The 22,046-nt window shown below is 38.8% G+C and overlaps 1 protein-coding gene across 1 annotated transcript in view; it reads right to left on the reverse strand.

Annotated features, from left to right (window-relative positions):
• Positions 1 to 2,699: 2,699 nt before the first annotated feature.
• KCNQ3 (potassium voltage-gated channel, KQT-like subfamily, member 3) overlaps positions 2,700 to 22,046 on the reverse strand; it is a 40,857-nt gene continuing 21,510 nt past the window's right edge. Inside the window, exons 10-15 of the mRNA XM_009323380.1 lie at positions 13,692 to 13,879; positions 11,938 to 12,040; positions 9,328 to 9,459; positions 6,653 to 6,751; positions 4,776 to 4,860; positions 2,700 to 3,818 (exon numbers count right to left, since the gene is read on the reverse strand). Coding sequence (XP_009321655.1) covers positions 3,081 to 3,818; positions 4,776 to 4,860; positions 6,653 to 6,751; positions 9,328 to 9,459; positions 11,938 to 12,040; positions 13,692 to 13,879 — 1,345 coding nt within the window. The 3' untranslated portion in view covers positions 2,700 to 3,080. The remainder of the gene's footprint in view (positions 3,819 to 4,775; positions 4,861 to 6,652; positions 6,752 to 9,327; positions 9,460 to 11,937; positions 12,041 to 13,691; positions 13,880 to 22,046) is intronic.

Consider the following 22,046-nt stretch of genomic DNA (forward strand, 5'->3'; position numbering starts at 1 on the left):
GAGTGTACACAGTGCAGGGCAGCCCAGATCCCACTTTCTCTGGGGCTGCACTCTGTGTGCAGGTGAAGGCTCATCCAAGTCTCTGCCCTTGCTTGGATTTTCTCTTGGAATGAATGTACCTTTATAATTAGGTGATTTATGGATTTTCAGCCAGGTTTAATACCGAGAAAAGATTCCCTTTATATGACCTGGCATGGGAGAGATTAGAAACCTGAACTGAAGAATTTGAGGGGGAATTGGGCAGGGAACTGCACGGCATAGCCACTGTCAAAGACATTCATAAACAAATTTCTCAGATTGCGCTTGGGTTTTGGCTGCCTTGATTTTTGATTGCTCAGATCTAGAAAGCATTTTAAGAAAGGCCAAACTCAAATGAAATCAGTAGCAATGCCAGGCACTTGACGTATAAGAAAAGTGAAGCAGGCTTCTCTAGCATATGCTTACTCCAATTTCAGAAGCAGTCTAGCAATGTTAACATCAGTTTTCATTCTTTTTCATTCATTTGTCATGTGAGGGTTAAATGTTACGAGTTGCCACAGACATGTATCAGAAAGCCTGCAGCAGGTGCAATACAGGTATTTCCAAGAAGCACTGATGGCCAAAGAATTCTTCTCAATATGCCAAATTATAATGAATTACCCTTTTGTCAGCTAGTTTTATTCTTTTCAAGTTTAGCCATGAAACTGCACCAAACACAGATTATCTTTCAAGCCAATGGATATTTTGTCAATTAAGTAATTACCAAAATTGTACCCCATGTCATCATGGTTACTGGCCTCAGAACAGCTCCATGGACTCAGCCCAGTCTTCAAAGGCTGTAACTGGTCTGCATTATTTACTCAAGTAACTACAGCAACTTATTCTCTCTGAAGATCTGTCCCAGAAGGATGTATCATGATTTAGCTGAAGAAGCAGATGAAGTAAGAGGTTCGATGGCTCTTTAAATAGAGAACAAACAATGAAGATGAAGGCAATGCCTACATCTGGAAGAGAATAGAGGCTCCCTGGATGCAATGACTGTTACGAGATATCAACGATACCGAGGAATCAAACATGAAGTTTACTACAGTGGGCAAAACCCAACAAGGTATCTTCCATTGAAGCGCGCTCTATCCATGCCTGTGCAATACCCAGGTACACATGGGAAGCCCAGTAAAGTGTATCTCTTTCTTGTGCTCTGATTGGATGCACCAACGATGCGCAGTTGTGCAGCTGCAGTATAATACAAGCAGTCACTACAGAAAGTTCACTTTCTAACATCTTACATGGGTCAAATCCTTGTGTCTTTTTTGGTCAGTGCTCTAGCCATGGTGGTGAAGACATTGTGTGGAGTGATAGGGTCATTCTCAACAGGAGGAGGGCATGAACCATGGTAGAGAGGCTGCACCTTGGATCAGTGGGATAGGGGTGAGAGCCTCCCCACTGACTGTGGGTGTCTCTGATCATCTGACATCTAAGCAAGTCACCCTCTGCTCCCTTTGAAGTTCGTAGAAATTTAGACATTGTAGATAAATGGGTTAAAGATGAGATTAATCTCTTCCTAAAGCTGATGTGTGCTTTGGTTCGTGTACCCTGTGCTCACCAACTGTACTGATTAGTTTTTCACCAGCTGTAAAGAGTGCATAGCCATCAAACTTGACATCAAATGGATGCTATTTCATGGACACCTGGATTGACATCAGATGAATCCTGCATAGGATATTTGGACAGGTTGGTTTCACTAGCTGTGTAGCTGCAACATTCCCACTGTAGTGGTGAGATCTTTGATTAATTTCTGCCCTGTTCCCAGTGGGTTGGATTGTTTTCCTGCTCCTCCTCGACTTAATTTCCAATTGCCATGAAAAAATATTTGGCTGAGGCCTAGGGAGCATACTTAACCCTCTTGCTCAGGGACAGGTGATAAGAATGGTATTTATTTACTTGTACATTGATCTTAAATATGGCACACATTCATGAATTTGGAGCAGTCCATTTCCAAGAGAAACAGTAAACAGGGAGAAACAGTAAACAGGGAGAAACAGATCCTGGCAGCATCCCACATTGTGGAACTCCCAGGGAACAGAACAGCGATACTCTGCACATCTGAGGAGCTCAAAGTGCTTGGCAAATATTAGTGAATTGAGCCTTACAACCTGTATATATGTACGGAAGTATAACTCCCAATTAACATATTGGGAAACTGAGGCACAGTTACATTATGCAGCTTACTTAGCAGCACATAAGTCAGTAAAAGAGTGGAGAGTATAAACATGGAAACTGCACAACCTTATTTTTGGAACAGAAAGAAAATTTGGCCCCAAAAGTAACAAATGGCCTGAGCAAAAGATTTTCTACAAAATAGCATTGTAGTCACGCTTTGAGCAATTTTATAAACACTAGTGGAGATTTTCGAAGTAGTTTGAGGGATTAATATTTACATTTTATAATAAATAAATACCCATGACCAATCCCAGGAAGTGGCTTTGATAATTTTAAATTCTAGCCCTAATTTCATTTTGACATTGTATTTCATGGGTAGTTGTATAATAGATCACGAGAAACATTTAGTTCATGAAACAATTTCAGTAAGGTCATTTACTTTGACTCAGCTTTTTCCCTGCTTTGAATATTAGATGTTCTTGGCTAGGTTGGTTAGAGATTGATTTACTTATATTGGAAAATGGATTCAGACATTATGTTTCCACAAAGGGATTTTGCTCCTGAAAATATTTTTACTTTGCTGTTCTGTTTACAAAATGTAGCAAGGACCGCCATATCTTGCCTGTCATCAATTCACCATTGTTGTATTGAAGAGTATCAGATAGATATGTATCGTAGAAGAAATCAGCTGTACCATTTATATAGGGTAAAGTCATGCAAACCATGCTCAAAACTAAGCTCCTTAGTTTTGGTAGCATGAAAAAAACTGCATTAGTAAATTGTATGAAATGGTGCAGAATGACTACCACTAATATCACATGCATCTTATGCAGCCATTGGTGTTTTGAACTAGTAAGCTTTGGGTGTAGAGTAAGTGAGATATACAAAGTATGCTTACATTACATGGAGAAGTCAACCAGTGACTGCCCACACACACACTTTTAAACTGGCTTATTTGAAGGGGTCCATATTGAATCTGAAATCCCATCTCCTGTAGAAGACAAAGGCATGGAGCCACTTGGTGTAAAAGGGTCGGTGTCTGTGTCCGTTTCCCCCTCTGCTAGGTACCGTTTCTCTCTCATCCACGCCGATCCCCCATTGGGGCCAAACGGGAAGTCATCTCTGTCTTGGGAGATACTGAAGCCACTTGGGGAGCGCTCAAGTTCCTCATGGTTGACAGAGAGAAGGGATAATGGAGTATCGCTGTCTCTTGTTAAGCTCCTCCTCTGCCTTGGAGACGCCTTATCTGAGTAAGGGCTTTGCAGGTCTCCTTGAGAGTGGTAACTAACCTGGGAGTCCATTAATGTAAATATAGGCAAAACTGTTGGCCTTTCTGCATATGAAGTTGAGGAGGGTGTGGCTTGCAGTTTGCCAGAGTTTTGCCCACCTGTTGATAGAGGTTGTGAATGAGTCATATGACCATGTGCTGAGAAACCGTAAGGACTGACTTTGTTGACTGGAACCTGCTGGAAGTTGTAAGGAGTTTCATGAGCACACTGCTCAGTGTATTTATATATTATTGTTTTTAATTCAGAATATTTGTTTTCTTCTCTCTTCTCCTTTGCAGGAGAAGCAGTTTCTTTCAATGGACTTATCTCAGCGACTTGTATTTGCAGCTGTTCCATATGATGCATATGCATATCAACAAGAAAATCCAGTTTCTTCCCCATGTCATTAACCTGAAAAATACCAATGTTATGATATTGTCTCAAGTCAGTGGTCCAATGAAAGAGCCAATGCTTCCATAGGTGCAGTGCCCCCAGCAAGGATGTGCTGCCATCTTTATTGGTCATGAAGGTAATTATAGGACAATCATGTCTTTCCCCTGGAAGCTGGACTGCAGTGGATGCCATCCTCTAACTGCCTCAGATTAAGAAGACCAGTCCCTATGAACTGTGCCAAAAAAATTCTTAGTGTTGCTGGGTATTTGGCAATCCAGTGTCCAACAGCAGTCTACAACATTATGACCAAAGTCTTGATACCATATGGTAAATAGATATTACCAAAATACAACAGATGGAATTACCTTTGCACACAGCCCTACCCTCTAACTTTTAATAGTCCCACAACATCAGGGTTAAATATCAGGACTATTTTTCTTTCTCTTTTGATAGTACTTTGTGCCTGAACATTTACATTCCATGAAAGAAATTGATGTGAATCAATGCCACTAGACTCCATGTTACTTAGTTATGTATTTAAAAATGAGTGTCTTGACTTGCTAAGCAATAGGTTAGGATGTACAAAAAGGGCCCAGAAATACCTGTGTAGACAATCCTTTTGAGTGCCAGGCCCTGCAAAAGAAGGTGGTGCTCACGGCAAAACACCAGACATGATGAGTATGGAGTTAAAGGAAGTGAAATAGTCCCATGTAAACATCGTGGTTAGGGTCTTGCTGCCATATATAATGATATTCATTCAACAGGTTTCAAAATGTACACTTCCCAGTTAATTAAATTCTTTCATGAAAAACTAACCACATAGTTTTGTGACCATTAGTACAAGATCTGTTTGAGTCTTGATCACCAACAGTACAAATCTGCCTGGGTCAGACAAAGACTCATACAGAATTTATGTCAGCTTTATCATTTTTGTACAAGTGCCTCAACCTCCATCATTGTAATGAAATTACATACCTGTCGTTCAACTTTAACAAATTTGCCCATCATACTTTGGTCTTCAGTATCTGCTGTGGATGCTTTGGCTACATATGGATCATTTCTATAAAGAATTAATAACTCTATTAGTGTTCAATTTTTCTTTGCATCACAGTAAGTAATTTATATCAGAAAACAGAATTACCATCTTGGTGGTATGTAGCTCCTTGGAGCCCCATTTAAGAAAAAATTGAATTTAGTTATTTATCATACAAACAGGAGCAAAGGTCTATTCTATGTGATTCCAATGCATTTCTAAAAATAATGTTTTACTGATTTTTAATTTAAAATTATTTTTGTTCAAAATTAAGATAAAGATTAAGAAAAAACAAAAGCAAACAAAAAGTTCAAAATGAAAGTGAAATTCATCTCAGACTTGGAATAATTTCAGGTTTGTGAAAAGTGTTGAGATAGCCTAGATAGAGGGTCTATAGATGGACTTGTGTTTTTAAATCTAATTCTTTCTCATTAGTGTGTTTGAAGACTGAATCTGAGTTTCAAGGCTGAGTGGTTTGGTTTTTTTCTCAATTTCATTAAACCAAATAGTAAGTGGCAGAGACTGGAAATGCTGGAAAAAGACAGTCTGGCCATGAGATTTAAAGTGGATTCCAGAATAAATTTTCTTCTATGTAATTTCCTACTGCCCGTCCATCAGATGGACTAACTTCAGGAGGTAAGATGATCTCTGCTTAACTAAAGAACTTTGATTTATAATTTCATGGGATCTGGGATGCTCATTATCAAATTAAACCTTTATCTAAAGGGTTCCAAACCAACCTCAAAGGAATCTATGTCTTTCCATAATCTATGTCAAAGTCTAGAAAAACAATTTCTAAGCACTTGTTCTTTAACATGACTTAGAACAAATATACCCTAAAACTTTTGTTTTAACAGGTCCAGTTCTTCTCTTTCTGACAAAATTCAAAATATAGCTGTGAATATATCTTACTGAAGCAGAAACTGTAACTAAAACGTGTCAGATTTTGCACATTGGGTTACTGATGATATGGGCTCGTTCAAATTTTGCAATCTGCTTTGTTTCCCAAATGATCATTGCCTCTTCCATATAAGTAGGTCTCTGTCTTCACATTTACATGTTTTTAGATTTTTCACTGGGTGGGATAAACCAGATAGAGCCAAGTTAATTTGTTTTCTGTAAGATTACTTTTGTTCTGAGCAACCATAACAGCTTTGGGGACAGATTGTTGATGGTCTTGTGTGGTTCTTCATGGGTATTTATTGACAGATTGATAGTTGTAAATAACAGAAGAAATGTCATTTATTATTGAATTCTTGCTACCAGGAATGCAGCAATACAATAACATGCTGTAACTTTCACACCCAGAAACCTGGTCTTGAAATTTATTTTCAGTAATTCTCATCAATCATTGGTTTAAAAGCAGCATCATTAAAACTCTGTGCTTGCCATTTGGTGGGGGCTATAATGAAACTTTTTTCCCTTCAGGAAGATAACTGGTTTACCATCAAACTATTGGTGATTTTTATTGAGTTTTTAACTGGGTTTACTAGTTGAATGTTAGAAATTCAGCACATCAGCAATCAAATGTACGTATTTCATATAAAATCACATTTCCAAAATGTGGAGAAGCTGAGCTAGACAATTAAGAAGCCATTAAGTTTGATTTCCATCATACATTGTTCTTAGGGAAGAAATTGTTGAGACATTGTCTTTCTGGCTCAACATTTGATGAATGATATCTTGTAGCAACATATCCTCTCAGTATCATTACTATAACAGTGTACTGGCTGGATGAATGAAGGGCATGCTTATTGGTATGAATTAACTTTTTATTTTTGTTTTGGTCTGTACAAAATATTAGGCATAAAAAATTCACCTGGGAGACTGTTGTGAAGGGTAAGAAAAAGCTCCTCCCTTTTGGGATTTCTTATGCTTGGGAGTAGATGGAGGTCCAGGTGTAAAAATCATATCTACTCTGAAAAAAAGAAAAGTGCAACTGCATAAGTCCATCTCTAAATGCTAACACATGATAGAAAATGCTATGCACCTCTGCAGCAAACAGTAGCAAAGATTCAAAAAGGAAGCATGTTTCGGGGTCATGACATGTTTGTTCTGTTCTGGGTCCACAATCAATACACTGAATTGTAATTACCTGGTAATTTCATGGTAATTAAGTAATTATCTAGCTCACTATTTCCAAACTTTGACATTTGAAACACATTACTTCATTTCCTTCAAAGGAACTAAATAGTGTGATTGTCAAAAAAGCTCCAATAACAGCTGCTCCTAGAAATGTCAGGAGAGACCCATCAGGTTTTATGCTGGATAGTGAAAATCAGCATTTGGTGAAAGGTGGCAATTCCTGATACTCTTAATAAACCAATAACTTTCTAGCAGTTATTGTGCCTAATTATCAGTAATTTTTTTGTCTTTACCAATTATTCTTTTGGTTTGAAAAATATAACTATAAATGATGTTTCACAAGGAATCCTACTTGACTTTTTTTTTGGAACAAAACCAAAAGGATTGTTTGGGAGGCTCCAGCATATTTAATTACACTCTTTTACTATATCGATATATTCTTTCATTTGGCATATCCAAGTGCTCAGGTGCAAGCAAACCTCTGTTCATTCAGCCCAGACACCAAACTGACCAGGTATCAGTCAGCGCTAGTCACAGAGCAGTTATCTGTATTATCAGACAATCTGTGCAGGTACATTGCATGGCTTAATGATGCCCCATGGAGTTTTGAAAATGGAATTTAAAAAAGCTCAAGGCAAACCTCACAAAGCTAGCTAGATATTTGCTAGGCACCCAAGCATTGCAGGGCCATCAGTCAATGTCTCATCAAACTCCTATGGCATCTCACTATTCATAGACACAATGAGTAGTACTCACCTCCCTGGTTTTGTCCGATTACAGTCAGTGGAGATCTAGTCAACACAGTGAAGAAAATTTGGGGAAGAGTAAGGGAGTTTCAACTGATCAGATGAAGGCATCTGGTTTAAGCAGGGACTCATTGTGCCAGAAAAGCCATTAATTATGTTGATAAGCTCTCTGTTAACTATAAGAAGAATCTCACATGGCTTGCCAGGATTATGCTTTTTCCTCAGAGACCTCTAAAAAGGTCTTCCCTGTATATGTGCAAAATGGCTGTTGAAATTTTGTGGTTCTTCCACTACTGGTGATTCTTTATACTGGGGCATGGCATTGCTGAGTTGAACATCACAGAGCTGAGGCTGTGCTGTGATTCTTGCCCTGACTCACCTGCCATAATCATTGCCTGAGATGGGCCTAATCATGTCGGGCACCTTTATTGCTGCTAGGACTCAGGTGAGTATCTGAGAGGTGCTCTGCTGTCCAAAATCACACAATGCTTCAGTCTGAGGTAATGGAAGGAACCCCAGTATAAGGTGTGTAGAACCCACCATAGATAGGTGCAGATTCCTAACATCATGAGTCCTCCTCAACTTCCTGAGTTCAGAAAGATATTACTGCATTGAAACCTGCATTGAAACCTAATGTGATGCAGAGCTCATTTTATAGAGTTACCATGGTGTTTTGTGGTATATAATTAAAGAGAGCATCTTTCTAGAGCAATAATAGTGAGGTAGGAACCAGACATGTTATATACTTGAAAATGAGATAGCCCAGTACATGGAAAAGCACTTTGAAATAAGAAATTATGAAGTTCAACAGAAGGACCAGAGCAGCCATACAAAGTCAATGTAAGTCTAGATAAGGTCCAAATGTGCAGCAAGAGTTTCACTCACTCAATCCATTCCTGAGAAAAATCAATGTTATGTCTGCATGGCATTTTGCTGTTCAGAGTGACTGGGGGGGCTCAGGGAATGTGGACAGTGCTGTGCTGGGACTGAACTAATACAGCTATATGCATATACACACATGTGCACCCAAACCCAGAGAAGCTTACTAGCTCAAGCTCTGACCTGTGCCCATGGTTCAGGATAAGCAGCACAAATTTTTGTACACATGCCTCAGAAGCACATCAGGATGGACCGCTTCTGTGAGGAAACAACTGTGGGAGCAGACTGAACCTGAACAGTCACAAAGGCCTGAAATTCCAATTTTTTTCATCTAGGTCAGTTTACACCTGAGTGAAGGGGATGTAAAACCTTCTGTGCTGATGTATTTCTGCACTTGCATAAGATGTTTTACCAGGCACAGGTCAGCAGAGAATCCAGCCTAAAGGAAACTCATGTAGAGCAACAATTGCTTTTATTTCTCACCTGTAAAAAGGGGAGAAGGGGAGAAATTTGACCCTAATCAAATAAGGCAATGGTCAAGAAAATTCACAGTTTTTTTTACTCTGATTTCCTTGTTTCTAAATATGAGCCAGTGGTCTCTTCTGCTGCAGTTACCCCTGCTAGCTGCTCACTTGCCTTTATTCTTTGGGGAGAAGGCTTTCTTATAGACCAGCTATGCTATGCAAAGACAGCTTCTGGGTGGCCTTGTATGCAAATAGGCCAACTATGTTTTTATTTTGCCAGCACAGCTATACATTTTCCCCATTTACCAGAGGATTCTTACCTTGCCTGAAGATATTTTATTCTGGAAAGCATATCAAGATGCCCTGCTGAGTATTGCTCTATCACATCCTTTACATCATAAGGCCTCAAAGTCTCCTTGAATTTTTTTTTATAGAGACGAAACTGTAGTATTCTGCATAATAAACAGAAAAATTACTAACTTCTTATATAAATTCCAGAATGATAATTTGCAGTTTCATCAAATAGTTGATAAATGCTCTGGATGTTTGGAAATCCAGCAACAAGGCAATAAAACATAAGCAGAGAATCTCTAATATCATACCACATTTGTAAATACATAGTAGCTGGCTTTTCATAATTAATAGGCTAAACCTAATTATACACACAAAATGTCTTTTTCAGCACTATCATCATAACTAGAAATGGTTCAAAGCTACAAGATCATATTTGGAATTTGATTTTGAACAACACAAGTCACAGGAGATTTTGAAGCTATGAAGCTGAAGCTGCTTTTTTTATGCTTCAGCCTATTATAAAGCTAATTTATTGTATCTATAATGCTGAATCATTTTCAGCTTGGTTTTCATTTTGCACCTGGGAAAGTTTTGGATAGGAAATGTTAATTAGAAAGAAATGTGGAAGTTAAGAAGTCAGCAGCAGTTCAAGTTGTGGAGAAAAGAAAATGTGTTAGAACTGCCTAAAGTGTCCTTGAAAAAACAGCAGTATAACATTATTGTTGTTGATGTAATAATCATCATCATCATCATCATCATCATCATCGCTGTTATTATTACTATTATTATAAAGTGTCCTAGTAATTAATAACAGAATTCTTATAATAAGGACCAGTGCTGGCCAGAGCACTTGAAAAATGTTTGGCATTCTTTTTTTCATTCTTTTCTGTTTATACATTAGTTTACACTGTTATATCTTGGTAGATTAAACAGACAAGAAACATATGTAAAGAATGAAAAGCATTTTATTTCTTTAATCTGTCTTAGGTTTGAGATCCAAGGGTTTGCTTTCTCAGTAGAGTCTCCATGTTCTTATTGGTCTGAATTGGGGAATTGCTGTCATCTGTTAAGATTCTGACCTGTTTTTTATTCAAGGTTGGAGGGTTTTTTTAACCTTTTAAAAATCTGTATAAACTTTCATTTAGCAAAGATAATTCTATTACGACTTTTTAAGGGTTTTTGACTCTTTAACTCTGTTGTTTATAAATCTTTCAAGATTTCAAAATTATATCTATGCCTATTATAACCAAACTATACATGATAACAGCAAAACTATACTTAAAAAAGATAAATGAAAAATAGGAATCACACTGTTAGCAATTTCAATTTAAAATCTCCTTGATCATGACCCTGAAAACCCATTAAGGCTTTTGTCCGAAAGAATTACTTCCCATTAACATTCAGGGTCTGGGTAAACTATACAAGAAAAAAAAAAAAAAGCCTGGCTCATGATTGAGTTTAAAGGGAAATTGCATGAATCAATTAGATTTGCACAGGATGTGGGAAAGGAAGTTTTGCAAAGGTAATAATAGCATGTCTCATGGAGGTGGGGCTGGGAAACAGGACAGATGTATATTCTGTGTTTGAAAGCAAGCAGGTATCAGGGAAAGAAAGGGAAAACTGTGGAGGAAGTAGGGATGAAGGAACTTCCAGTGAGAGGGAAGCAGTCATGGGTAATGTGAGCAAAGCCTGCGGGACATGGCTTTCAGCAGGCTTGAGAAAACTTGGAAATTTTAATGACTGGTTCTCCTGCACCCAATTGGAAAAGAACCAGGAGAATATATATTATGGTTACATACATATAAGTATATAGTTATATACTTATAATCATCTTCCTTGAAACTTTTCTAAGAAGATAATTTTGGGGCACTCCAGACTTGCAGTATTTCACCTGGAAGGTAGTAACTCCCTGGCCAAAACTTAACAACTTTTGGAATAAAAAGCAGTTGCAATGAAAGCAGAGTATTTTCCTATGGGGCATTTTTCAAGGGAAGAGAGTAAAAAATACCGGGTGGAGAAGTAACAGAGCATCAATGAATGAATTCTACGTGCTTGATGTGCTAAACACATTATCAAGCCTTAATAGGAGTTTTCAAACCCTAAGGAATATCTGTTGTGATACCAAAATAGAGGTGACACATGTCACAAGCTGAAGACTGCTGAAATGGAGACCTCAGCATCTATTAAATATGACAGCTGAAAAGTACATTGCACATTCATACAATTGTGAATAAAAAAGAGTTAAGTCAGCTCAGAGTTTATTGTTAAGCAAAAATTCCAGTTTTACATAAATACTACAGTCACTAAATTGAGCAAGATACTATATTTACAGCATATTTTAATGAAGAACTGTACACAATATTATTTTATAATAAATATATTTATGGAGTATCTTGCAAAAATGGCATGGTCAATGTTACTGAAAAAAATTTTCCTTTCTGCATAATTTTAAAGAGGACTTTAAATAGGGCCTGTCTTGTGCTTTTCAATATATCTAGAATTATCTAATCTATTGCATTTTTAAAAAGTAATAACAGCAACAATGAATCAACATGTAGCAACATGGTAATGTGAATTCCTGAAGCATAAGCATTCAAAGTCAAAGCAAAGCATCGAAGAGCATCAGAGACATTTACCTGACAGCTCGGATGGCTGTCTTGAATGTCGGGATCATGTCTTCCATAAGGAAGTCGCTACTGTCGCCTCTCTCTTCTGCCATGGGTTCCCCTGTTCCGGCATCTGCAAAGCAGGTCAAAAAAAGCTGTGTGAACATCTGACCACATGATGTTTAGAGGGAGATCTGGCTAACTAAAGCACTTGTCCTGGTTTCGGCTGGGAGAGACTCAATTTTCTTCCTAGTAGCTGGTACAGTGCTGTGATTTGGATTTAGGGTGAGAATAATGTTGATAACACACCGATGTTTTAGTTGTTGCTGAGTAGTGCTTACACTAGTCAAGGACTTTTCAGCTTCTTATGCCCTGCCAGCGAGAAGCTGGGAGGGGGCACAGCCAGGACAGCTGACCCAAAGTGGCCAAAGGGCTATTCCATACCATGTGATGTCATGCTCAGTACATAAACTGGGGGTGGTTGGCCGGGGAAGGGGTGACCGCTGCTCGGGAACTGGCTGGGCATCGGTTGGCAGGTGGTGAGCAATTGCATTGTGCATCACTTGCTTTGTATATTCTTTTATCATTATTATTATTTTATTTTCCTTTTCTGTCCTATCAAGTTGTCTTTATCTTAACCCACAATTTTTTTTTTTTTTTCCCCCGATTCTCTCCCCCATCCCACTGCGGGGGGTGGGGAGTGAGCGAATGGCTGTGTGGTGTTTAGCTGCCTGCCGGGTTAAACCACAACAGCACTACATAAAGTAAGTGTAATTTAGTAAAGGAACATATCTTGCAGGTTCCTCTTTCTCTGGTCAGCTCTTGAAAGGGTTTTCATAATTCTGCTGGGACAGCTGTAAGATGCATTATTTGAGGGATCTCCTCTCAGATTCCAGCATTTCTGAAACTTGGGAACTTTTGTTCCTTTCCAATGGATTTAGAAGTTCCCACTTTTAGGAGCTTTTACAATGATAAATCTTTGACAAAATTATTTTACATAAGGCTAAAACACGTGTAGAAGCTACAGGCTAAGTTCTCCTCCCACTTGCACTACTTGGAGCTCATGTAGCTTCATGGAAGAGGATAATCAAGTTCCCGGTGTGGACACCGAGACTACATCCATGGTAGTCTGCCCAGCATGCACTGATACCAGCTGGCACAATAATGGAGAAACTGTTATGTAGAGACCATTTAGATGCTATAGGCAAGAAAAGGCAAATGTGGGCTCAGGGAAGCTGAGAGGAAAAATGCCCTATGATGTTGCATGGACATCCAAAGAAAATCTGCTGAGGGGCAGCAGTCTTAGGGAGAGTGGGAGGGAAGCAACTGTTGACTCTATAAAACAAGGTTTTAAGAGATTGCAGAGGAGATATTTGAGATGCCTGGACACACGCTAGTGCAGGGCTGGATGCAGTCTAGGAGGGAGCTACCTTAGCATAGCATCCCTGCTGATCAACCGAGCCATGACGGCATGTGCTTTTTGGGGGATATAGATTCACTGCCCAGTGTGCCCTCTTTTTCCAGGTCAGATAGGTTGATTCCACCACTGGCTTTATCCCGTATCAATTACTGTTTTTATGGAGGGCCATTGTATTATTTCAAGCACTATGTTGCCTGGACTCCAGCATTCATTTCCTGGAGCTTCCCCAAATGTGCTATGTAAAACCAGGGAACAGCTATGCTTGGCCCAGAAAGTCACAAACCTTCAACAGAAGATGCAGAGGAACAAAGTAAAATGGGGGAAATAGGGGATGGATAGAAAGAAATCAACACAGATGGGCTACCTTCTGAGCTTTGCCAAAAAGCGTACGCTTTCATTCGGAATGCAGTGCGAAAACGCTCCTTATTATTCAAGACAACATTCTTAGGCTCTTTTGAAGGACTTTCTTCAATGGCATCTACATTCAGAGGGGTAAATAGCTTTCCTTTAGTATTGGTACCACGAACCCGATCCAAGAGACCCAGCTTTTGGCTACAAAATAAGCAAAAGTAATCATTTTCCTCCTTTGTACACTTTTAATTTCTTTTCATGATGCTTTAAGTACATAATGGGCTAAATAAATGTTTTGTACACAAGGACACTGCTGGGGCTACCATAATACATCAATGTTTTTGTAAGCAACAGCTAAGCTCCACAGATAATTAATTACTAGATACATGGTAGGGCAGAATACTCAGTTGTCTCCACCATTCACTTTCAGTCCTCTCTCACTATACTAGAAATTGAGGTGACCTATATGAATTGTAGTAAAGTGACATATTTTGTTCCTATGATGATTCCTTGCACTGTCCTCTTACAGATTTACTGACCAAAGACATTTTTCCTTCAGTGACAACATAAAGCTAGAATTGCATCTACTTGCCATCTTACCAGCATCAGTAACCCTTCTGACAGCCTTATGACTGTAACAGTCTTAAATGCAATTACTAATACCACTGAAAAGAGCAACAAAAAAGGAAGTTGCTAGTGAGTGTATCAGCTTAAATATGCTCTGAACACTTCATAGGTGAAAGATGGTATAATTATTTGATTTGTTTGTTCACTTTGCTGCTTAAATATTTGTCAGTTGCACATTTGTTAAAAAAATGTGGGGCTAAGCCATGGGAAGAAAACCTGCCTTTTGATGCATTCCTGGATGTTGCAGTGTGGGGCAGCTCTGGGGAGAGGTGAATTCTGCACATGTGATCAAGAGGCACTTAGGTGCAGGAGAGAAGGGCAGGCAGGTTGAGTGGGGGGAGAGAAGAAGCCACTGCAGCTATCAGGTTTCTGAGAGCCACAGATGGGAGCGGAGCAGATCTGAAGGATGAATAGCAGTGGTGACCAGAAGAAAGAGATTTCATAGATATGCAGAGAGGTATCTGTGCAGTATGTTCAGCTGAAGCCACTAAACTTGCTGGCAGGAGATGCAAGCATAGGGAGGGTCCACCATGCAAGGACATAGAGGACAAAGATAGAGACTTGTGTGCAGACCTTGCAATTGAAGGGTCTCACTCACAGAACTACTTATTCTCTAAGGAGTTATCTTGTTCAGATGGATTATTTTTGTGTTCTAGCATCTCTGGTGTCATTGGTGCACCTCTTTCAAAGAAGGATCTATTTCTAGCTCAGAGGTCTGTCTGTGGCAGTATCCCTCCACAATGGAAGTTCTTAGGACATTCCTCTTAAAATGATAAGGGCAAGATGGATTTAAAGACACACATGATGACTTTGCAGCTTTCCAAAAATTGCTGACTCTAGTAGGAATACTGCAGTTTACAGATACAAAATTCCTACATGATCTGAGCATTGAACATCACAGCTGTTACAGGTTTATGTGTGGGTTTTTGTTTTTTTTTTTAATATGAATTACTGGGGCCCTCATCTCTACTATCTGTTTCTGATTAAAATATCTTTGACCCAGAAGGTAATGAAATATGGGCTTCCCTGTCACGAAAGATGGAAGCACTAAACCTTTGTGTAGGATGTTTTTTCAGGCCTTCTGAATTTTCTTGTTGACAATGTGACAATACTTGTGAATGCAATTTCTGCAGCATAGTAAATTCAGATACTTGCCCTGTCATTGCATGTATGAAGTGCATATGTGTGTGCAAGTATGGAAGTGGCAACTAAGAAGGACTTGTGTGAGTATGGAGACACATAGCTAGTCCTGCTATATCAGCATCGCCAAGATTGAAGTCAATGATATGAGAAGATAAAAGCATGGATCTGAGTGGAGAATTAGAACAGTCTAAGTTAATGGTATAAATATTACCCAGACTTTACCCTAATGGAATTTCCTGAGGAATTCATGGCATGGGGGGAAGACAAACAAAGTGCAGACAAGTGTATAGAGCAAAAATCAGGGATTACTTCCTTCTTTGTAGAAAAATATGAGATGTTACTTGTTGACATCTGTGGCAAATTAGTCATCACAGAATGCGTAGGGCAGTCTCATGTTTAGTCTTAAGCACTTGTTTAAAAAGTGGTTTCCATAGTGCTTTGCTTTTGGGTTAGAATCTTGATCTGATAGATCCACCAAGGTGCTCTAAAGGTTAAACTGGTGGTGAATGCAGGGTCCCAACAAGTGTTTTCTGTTCTACTAAGATAGGGAGAATCCTGTGATCTCTTTTCTGCATCACTATCACTTCTCTATTCTTTCAGAGGCCATGTTGAGAGCAGTAGTGCTTTGCAAGATTGATGTCTCAACTCCTTGGCATTTCTGTGAGATTTGGATTCTTCAAGCACTCAGCTACCATATACAGGAAAAATATACACAAGAGAAGACGACAGTTAATGGGCAAGTTTTGAAAGGGCATGAAAAATAAAGGTGAGGAAGTAAAAGTCAACTGAGTTGTGTGTACTTTTTGAGGGGTAAAATAGGGAAAAAGAAATTCTCATGTCTCAATGGTAATAAAACCAAAGTTTGAAGGAAGAATTAATTTTGAGAAGGATGGTCAAGAAGAGTCTGGAATCATGGCACATGACTGAAAAGGATTTTAATGCAAAGAAATGCACCAAAAATCTAGCTGAGTGATAACAAAGAGTCAGCCAGGCAATATAAACTGGTGGATATGAAGATGTTAGAGGGAGTGAGCTTGTGAGGTCTTCAGTGTGAAGAAAAACAGACAGAGCAATTAAGAATGCCTGGCATCATGATGATCTTTGTAGACTGAAGGAGACTGTGAAATAAGCTACAAGAAGGAAGAAACTGAAGCAGTTTTAGGATGAGTAGATCTATTCAATGATAAGAATATGAAGACATTTTCCCCTAGGTCTGAACAAATTGTATGTACAACAGGCTTGTTGTGGAGATCAGTTTTTCCTGGTGGGGTCACCAATGATCGATTAATCTCAAATGAAAGGGGAGACCACAGTCCACCTATTCTTCAGGATTTCAAGATTGATCATCTTAGTTCAAGACCTTCCAGGATGACAAGGAAGCTCCTAGAAGGATGAAATCTAGCAGTGAAACTCAGATGATGTCAGATGATGAGGTGATTTCCTCAAAGGAAAGAAGTGGTCACATACTACACATTGACTTCAAGCAATGTATTAAATGTCACAAGATTTGGTTTAGTTACACTACAGAGAAGTTCTTAAGAGAAGAATATGTTTGAGGCGAGAACCTGAAAGACAAAGAAGCAGAAAAATAGGTGAGACAGAGGATTCCTATTGTTTATAAATAGCAGTTTAATACTATATTAGAAGAATAGAGTTGTCATTACATACGGCCTCTGACTCTCTCTCCAGAAACTTATTTAGTCCTTCAAAGTACCTATCCAAACGTCTCAAAGTTTGCCCCTTAAAACTCCTGTAATAACTGCCGTCCTTACCAAAAGACAAGGAGGCATAAAGTGCATTGCAAGGAACTATAGAGATCGGACCAGCAGAAAAAGGGTCAGTGGATGATGGAAAGTATCCAAAACATTATCTTGCGGATTGTTTTTTTTCAATATGGGACAGAAATATAGGCAATATATGCAGAAATCTCTGCCATGGAGCTATACAAGAATAGGAGTGATCAAGATTTGATATCCTCCTCATAGATCAAAACAGATCAAAATATTCATCTGCATCCAGCACAAAAGGCTACTTATGATGTTTTCTACTGCACATGTAGGCACACTTATTTGTGGGTTGGTTTTTTTTTTGGTGGGGGTGGGGATTTAAGGTAGATAATGTAAACCAAAAGCATTCCCAAATTCTCTTTCTAGGGAGTTTCTCAACTTTCCCCATTGATAAGTGTCAGTTTAGGAACAAACCGTTGTCCCAAGACCGTTGCTCATGCATCTTAGGTTTAGGAGCTAGAAGTCATCTGATCTGTCTTAAGGTGTTTGAAAAGTTAAATGTCCTGTCTAAGATTAATCTTTAGACCCCTTTCTATAATAAGTGGGAAGTTAGCAACGTACAGAGTGCAGTTCAGCTCCATTTCACCTTGGGATGAGTTTACAGATGCGGGAACTTGTCTCTTGTTATTGACTACAGAAGGATCTAGATGAGAAGTCATTTAAAAAGCAGGTCTCTAGTCCAAGCTAAAGTTACCTGAGCTGAAGCCTTCCTCATTAATTGAATCCTGATGATTAACCCTTAAAGTAACATTCAGATTCATAACAGTATGTTTATGCAATAAATATAGACAATTGTGTTCATATCCAGGCAGCCAGAGCAGTAGAATAATCAGAAAATAATTCATCAGCTTCACATGAAAAAATACAACAGTATGTTGTATATAAAAAAACCAAAACAAAACCCAAGCTTCTTTCCAGATAATGACTAGCTGTCATCAGAGAAAAAATGGACTTTATTCTCATTTCCAAGGGATGAAATCTGGGTCTGCTGGGGTTTTTGTTTTCATTGTGCTTTTTAAAAAAACTTAGGAAACATTTGTTCTCATGACACAATCTCCTTCATTAAAACAGCATGCGCGTGGCTCAGTCTCAGAGTATGAAGCATGCGCAGATCACATCATCCTTCATGAGAGTGGCTAGGACAGTGGTTCCCACCCACAGGTTTATGTACTGCTGCTTGTCTTTCAGACTCCTCCTCCTGGTATTAGCTACATTCCTCCCCTTGGGACAGTGGTCCCACTTCATTTGGCTTCCTTACATTCAATAAAATGTGATTCCTGACTTCCAGCACAATTCCAGAAACTGGGGGGATTCAAATGTATCCCAAACATGCTGATAAAAGTGCAGAGTACTTTCTCTGACTAGCTTGGATAGGTTGCCATTGCTTGTCTTGCATGCTATTGCATCCTCTTCCTTGTGGTTGAATAAAAATTTTCCCAAAACCTGTGTCTTTGAAGTGGAGTCCCAGCATGAGAACTCCTTAATTCTGTAGTAGATACAGACCACCATAAAAGGAGGAAGGCAGAAGCAGTGCAGACAGTTTGGCTTCCTAGCTAAAGAACAATTCAGCTCTCAGATTCTTGCTCCCCAAGAGCAGTGGGAATAATTTTGAAACATCTGAGAGATGAATTTGGTGGCTGAATATAAAAGAGGTGGCTGGCTTCTGCAGCAGATGTTTTACCCTTGCTCAGAATAAAGAGTGGGAACCACTGAACTAGAAATACTTTTCCAGAAACAGTCATGCAAGGAAATAATGCAGTTACATCCCAACATGCAAGCCAGATACTCTCCTCTCTGTTCTTTGCCTAGGCTTGGAGTTTCATAAACAAATGGTACATGTATGAGAAGAAAAATAATGAGTTAATGCTAACAGTGAATCAAACACAGCCCTCTTCCATATATTTACCACTTTCACCTAACAAGGAGTAATAATAATCAGGAAAATTTTCCATATTTTTGCAGTTTAGCTCATCATTAGATTTAGTTGGTCTCAAGTAACTGGAAGCAAAAGGCAGTCATGTTTACTCCAGTATTTTACTACATTAGCAGCTGTACCTATATGGGTGAACTTAGCTTTGGGAAATCAAACATTCTGAATGAGATTTCCAGAAGTATTTTCCTTTGAACTATTCCCAATAGAAATTAGCATGAAACTAATGTTATGAGGACAGCCATGAATCCTGCACTGAATACATTCAGCTGACCTCAGAGAGTTCATGTGGGTTCTTAATATAAAGCAAAAAGAGCATTCCATAATTCCGAGGTACTTCTGAACTTTGGCCAATCAGCTTTCCCTTTTAAGGAAATCAAGTAACATTCTTTTCTATAGAAAGGAACTCAAAAAAGTGTTCAATCTCAAAATAATTGACTATAACTTCTTGACGACTAATGTCTTCATTTAAAAAGGCACTTTTCATCCTGAATCTTGAGGTCTAAATTTGCCAGTTTCTGATGTCTGAGTAGGAAACACCCCCTTTTAGCCAACCAATTTCCACACTCTTTGCTGGTGTATGTCCTCATTGGTATTTAATTGTAGGCATGCCTCTAAATCCAAACTCACCTACCATCCAGACTATTTGGCCAGAAACATGAACACAAGTCCTAACTTGGGCTCAAGTTTGATGCCCTTCAGGAAGAGAAAGAGCCCTTGTGCACACTAAAGGCCTTTGCTCAGCCTCTCTTCTCATCCACACTTTCTAAAGTGATTGGAAATGGGTAAAAATAAGCAATGTCACGCAAATCCATGGGGAGAATAATCCATGTTCAATTCTTTGTGAAAACAGGTTGGATATTTTTCACCAATGGATGCAGCCAGCAACATAGGTAGAAACCATATGGATGTTGACCCACTCTTTACCTTGCAGTGAACATATCTCCATGTATCAACCACTTGAAAGCAAACCAAACTGCAAAATCAATGTCTCTTGACTATTTTGCATGAGCCAATCATCCGATGAAAAAATGGAGTGCTTCACTAGCAGCTCTCCAACAGTTGAAGAGCTTAGGCTAGGAAAGCTGAGTTGTGTGTTGATGATTTCATGTTTGTGAAATGAAGTGGGAATGAGAACAATGAGCTAAAGTTGGATGATAGCAAGGTGTTTGTGTGGGATAGAATAAAATGCTTGACAATTTAGTCAAAATATTAGTATTTCCGATGATGTGTCTTTCAAATTCCTGAAATGCTACAAATTATTTTTATGTTTCTTTGCAGGAAGATAAAGTCCTTGCCCCACATCTTAGGTCACAGTTCAGCAAGATATTTAAGCATGTCACTAACTTTATTCAGATGATCAAAAGCATCCACTTGTTTTCTGTTTGCTGAACCAGAACCTGCAAATACATATGCAGAGATGTTGTTCCACTGAACTCAAATGCAAAGTGACTTGCATGAATTTGTGTTGGCAAGGTTGGGACTGCATAAGGAATGGTATTTAGCTCTTACAGTATATTTTTCTCACAGTAAATTTCTAAATGATTTGCAGAGTAGGTTAGTATCATTCCCATTCTATGAAAACAGAGAAAAGCACTTGTTTCTAAGCAGATCATTGGCAGAGCCTGGATCAGATCCCAAGTTTTCTGAACAGCAGAACAATGAACTACCTGCAAGGTCATGCAACTTTCTTTTTATGCTTAAATAACTTTTCAGTCTTATCTCCCCTTAATTTTTATGGTGGTTAGATGAACCATTGTAGTGAAAACAGAAAGTGCAGGCAGAGAATGGCATGCAAGAAATATGAAAAGAGTAAGGCTCAATTGTTACTTGAACGCATATACCTAAGTTTTCTTGTGAGGCTTGATCCAAAGAATGACTCCCTACTAAACATGACATTACTGTAAAGTGAAGAAAAGTTATTAAGATGAGACGTTAATGATTACCCATGAAAAGCTCTATGACAAAGAATGGGAACAGCCTTTCATTTGTAGTTAATGTAGTGTGCAGATCAGAGTGGCTTTTACCCCCTTCCTGTTTTGGGCAGATGCATTAAGAAGAACTGCTGACAGTGAAATTTTCCACCTTGCAAAGTATGATTTTATTTTCATTACGCTGTTACTACTGGCAATACAAAAATGCACCACCTTATATGCATTCTTTCATACTCACATAGCAGGAAAGACTAGTACCGATTCTGCCACTTAAAAAAAATCAAACCAACTTTCCAAAGGCAGAGAAATATTATTTATCTTGTAGAAATAAGGAAACAGGGATAAATGACTTTTCTGCAATCTCATAATAATAGATCTAGGAATGAACATGCTCTCCTGATGTCTAGTTCTACAGTTGGACAATGCTGATTAGGAGCAAGACCCTAGAAGAAAGTTCAAAATCCTTCACTAAAGTGTCTGTACATACAAGTGATTCAAAATTCTTACACTAGTCAAAATCAGTGGAACAGCTGCTAACAACAGCGCTGAAAAATGAGGCCCAAAATTCCTTCCTCAGACACAGACATCTAAAAGTTGGTTCAAAATAAACAATATGTCCATCAAGAAAAGGTCCATCCTAAAGACTGGGAAATGTAGGTCAAACACCCAAACATTTGTTGAATGATTTGCTGCACTCCAGCAGAAATGAGCATTAATATATCTTTCTCGTAAGTCTTCCTTCTTGGGACCTAACAGATGAAAAGGCTTTGCAATACATGCAGAAGACCAATTGCTATCTGAGATTTCATGTGCTGGTAGTTTAAGGTATTGATTAAGGAAGAAAAAACTAGTGGCATCTCTGGTATAAAGTCAGTAAACTCCCCACCATTGAGCAATGAATAGCAAAGCCCCAGTTTCTCCTGGTTTGGGGGACTATACAGGGCATG

The sequence above is a fragment of the Pygoscelis adeliae genome, unplaced genomic scaffold (genome assembly GCF_000699105.1).
Source record: "Pygoscelis adeliae isolate BGI_AS28 unplaced genomic scaffold, ASM69910v1 Scaffold103, whole genome shotgun sequence".
In the NCBI taxonomy this organism is placed as follows: domain Eukaryota; kingdom Metazoa; phylum Chordata; class Aves; order Sphenisciformes; family Spheniscidae; genus Pygoscelis; species Pygoscelis adeliae.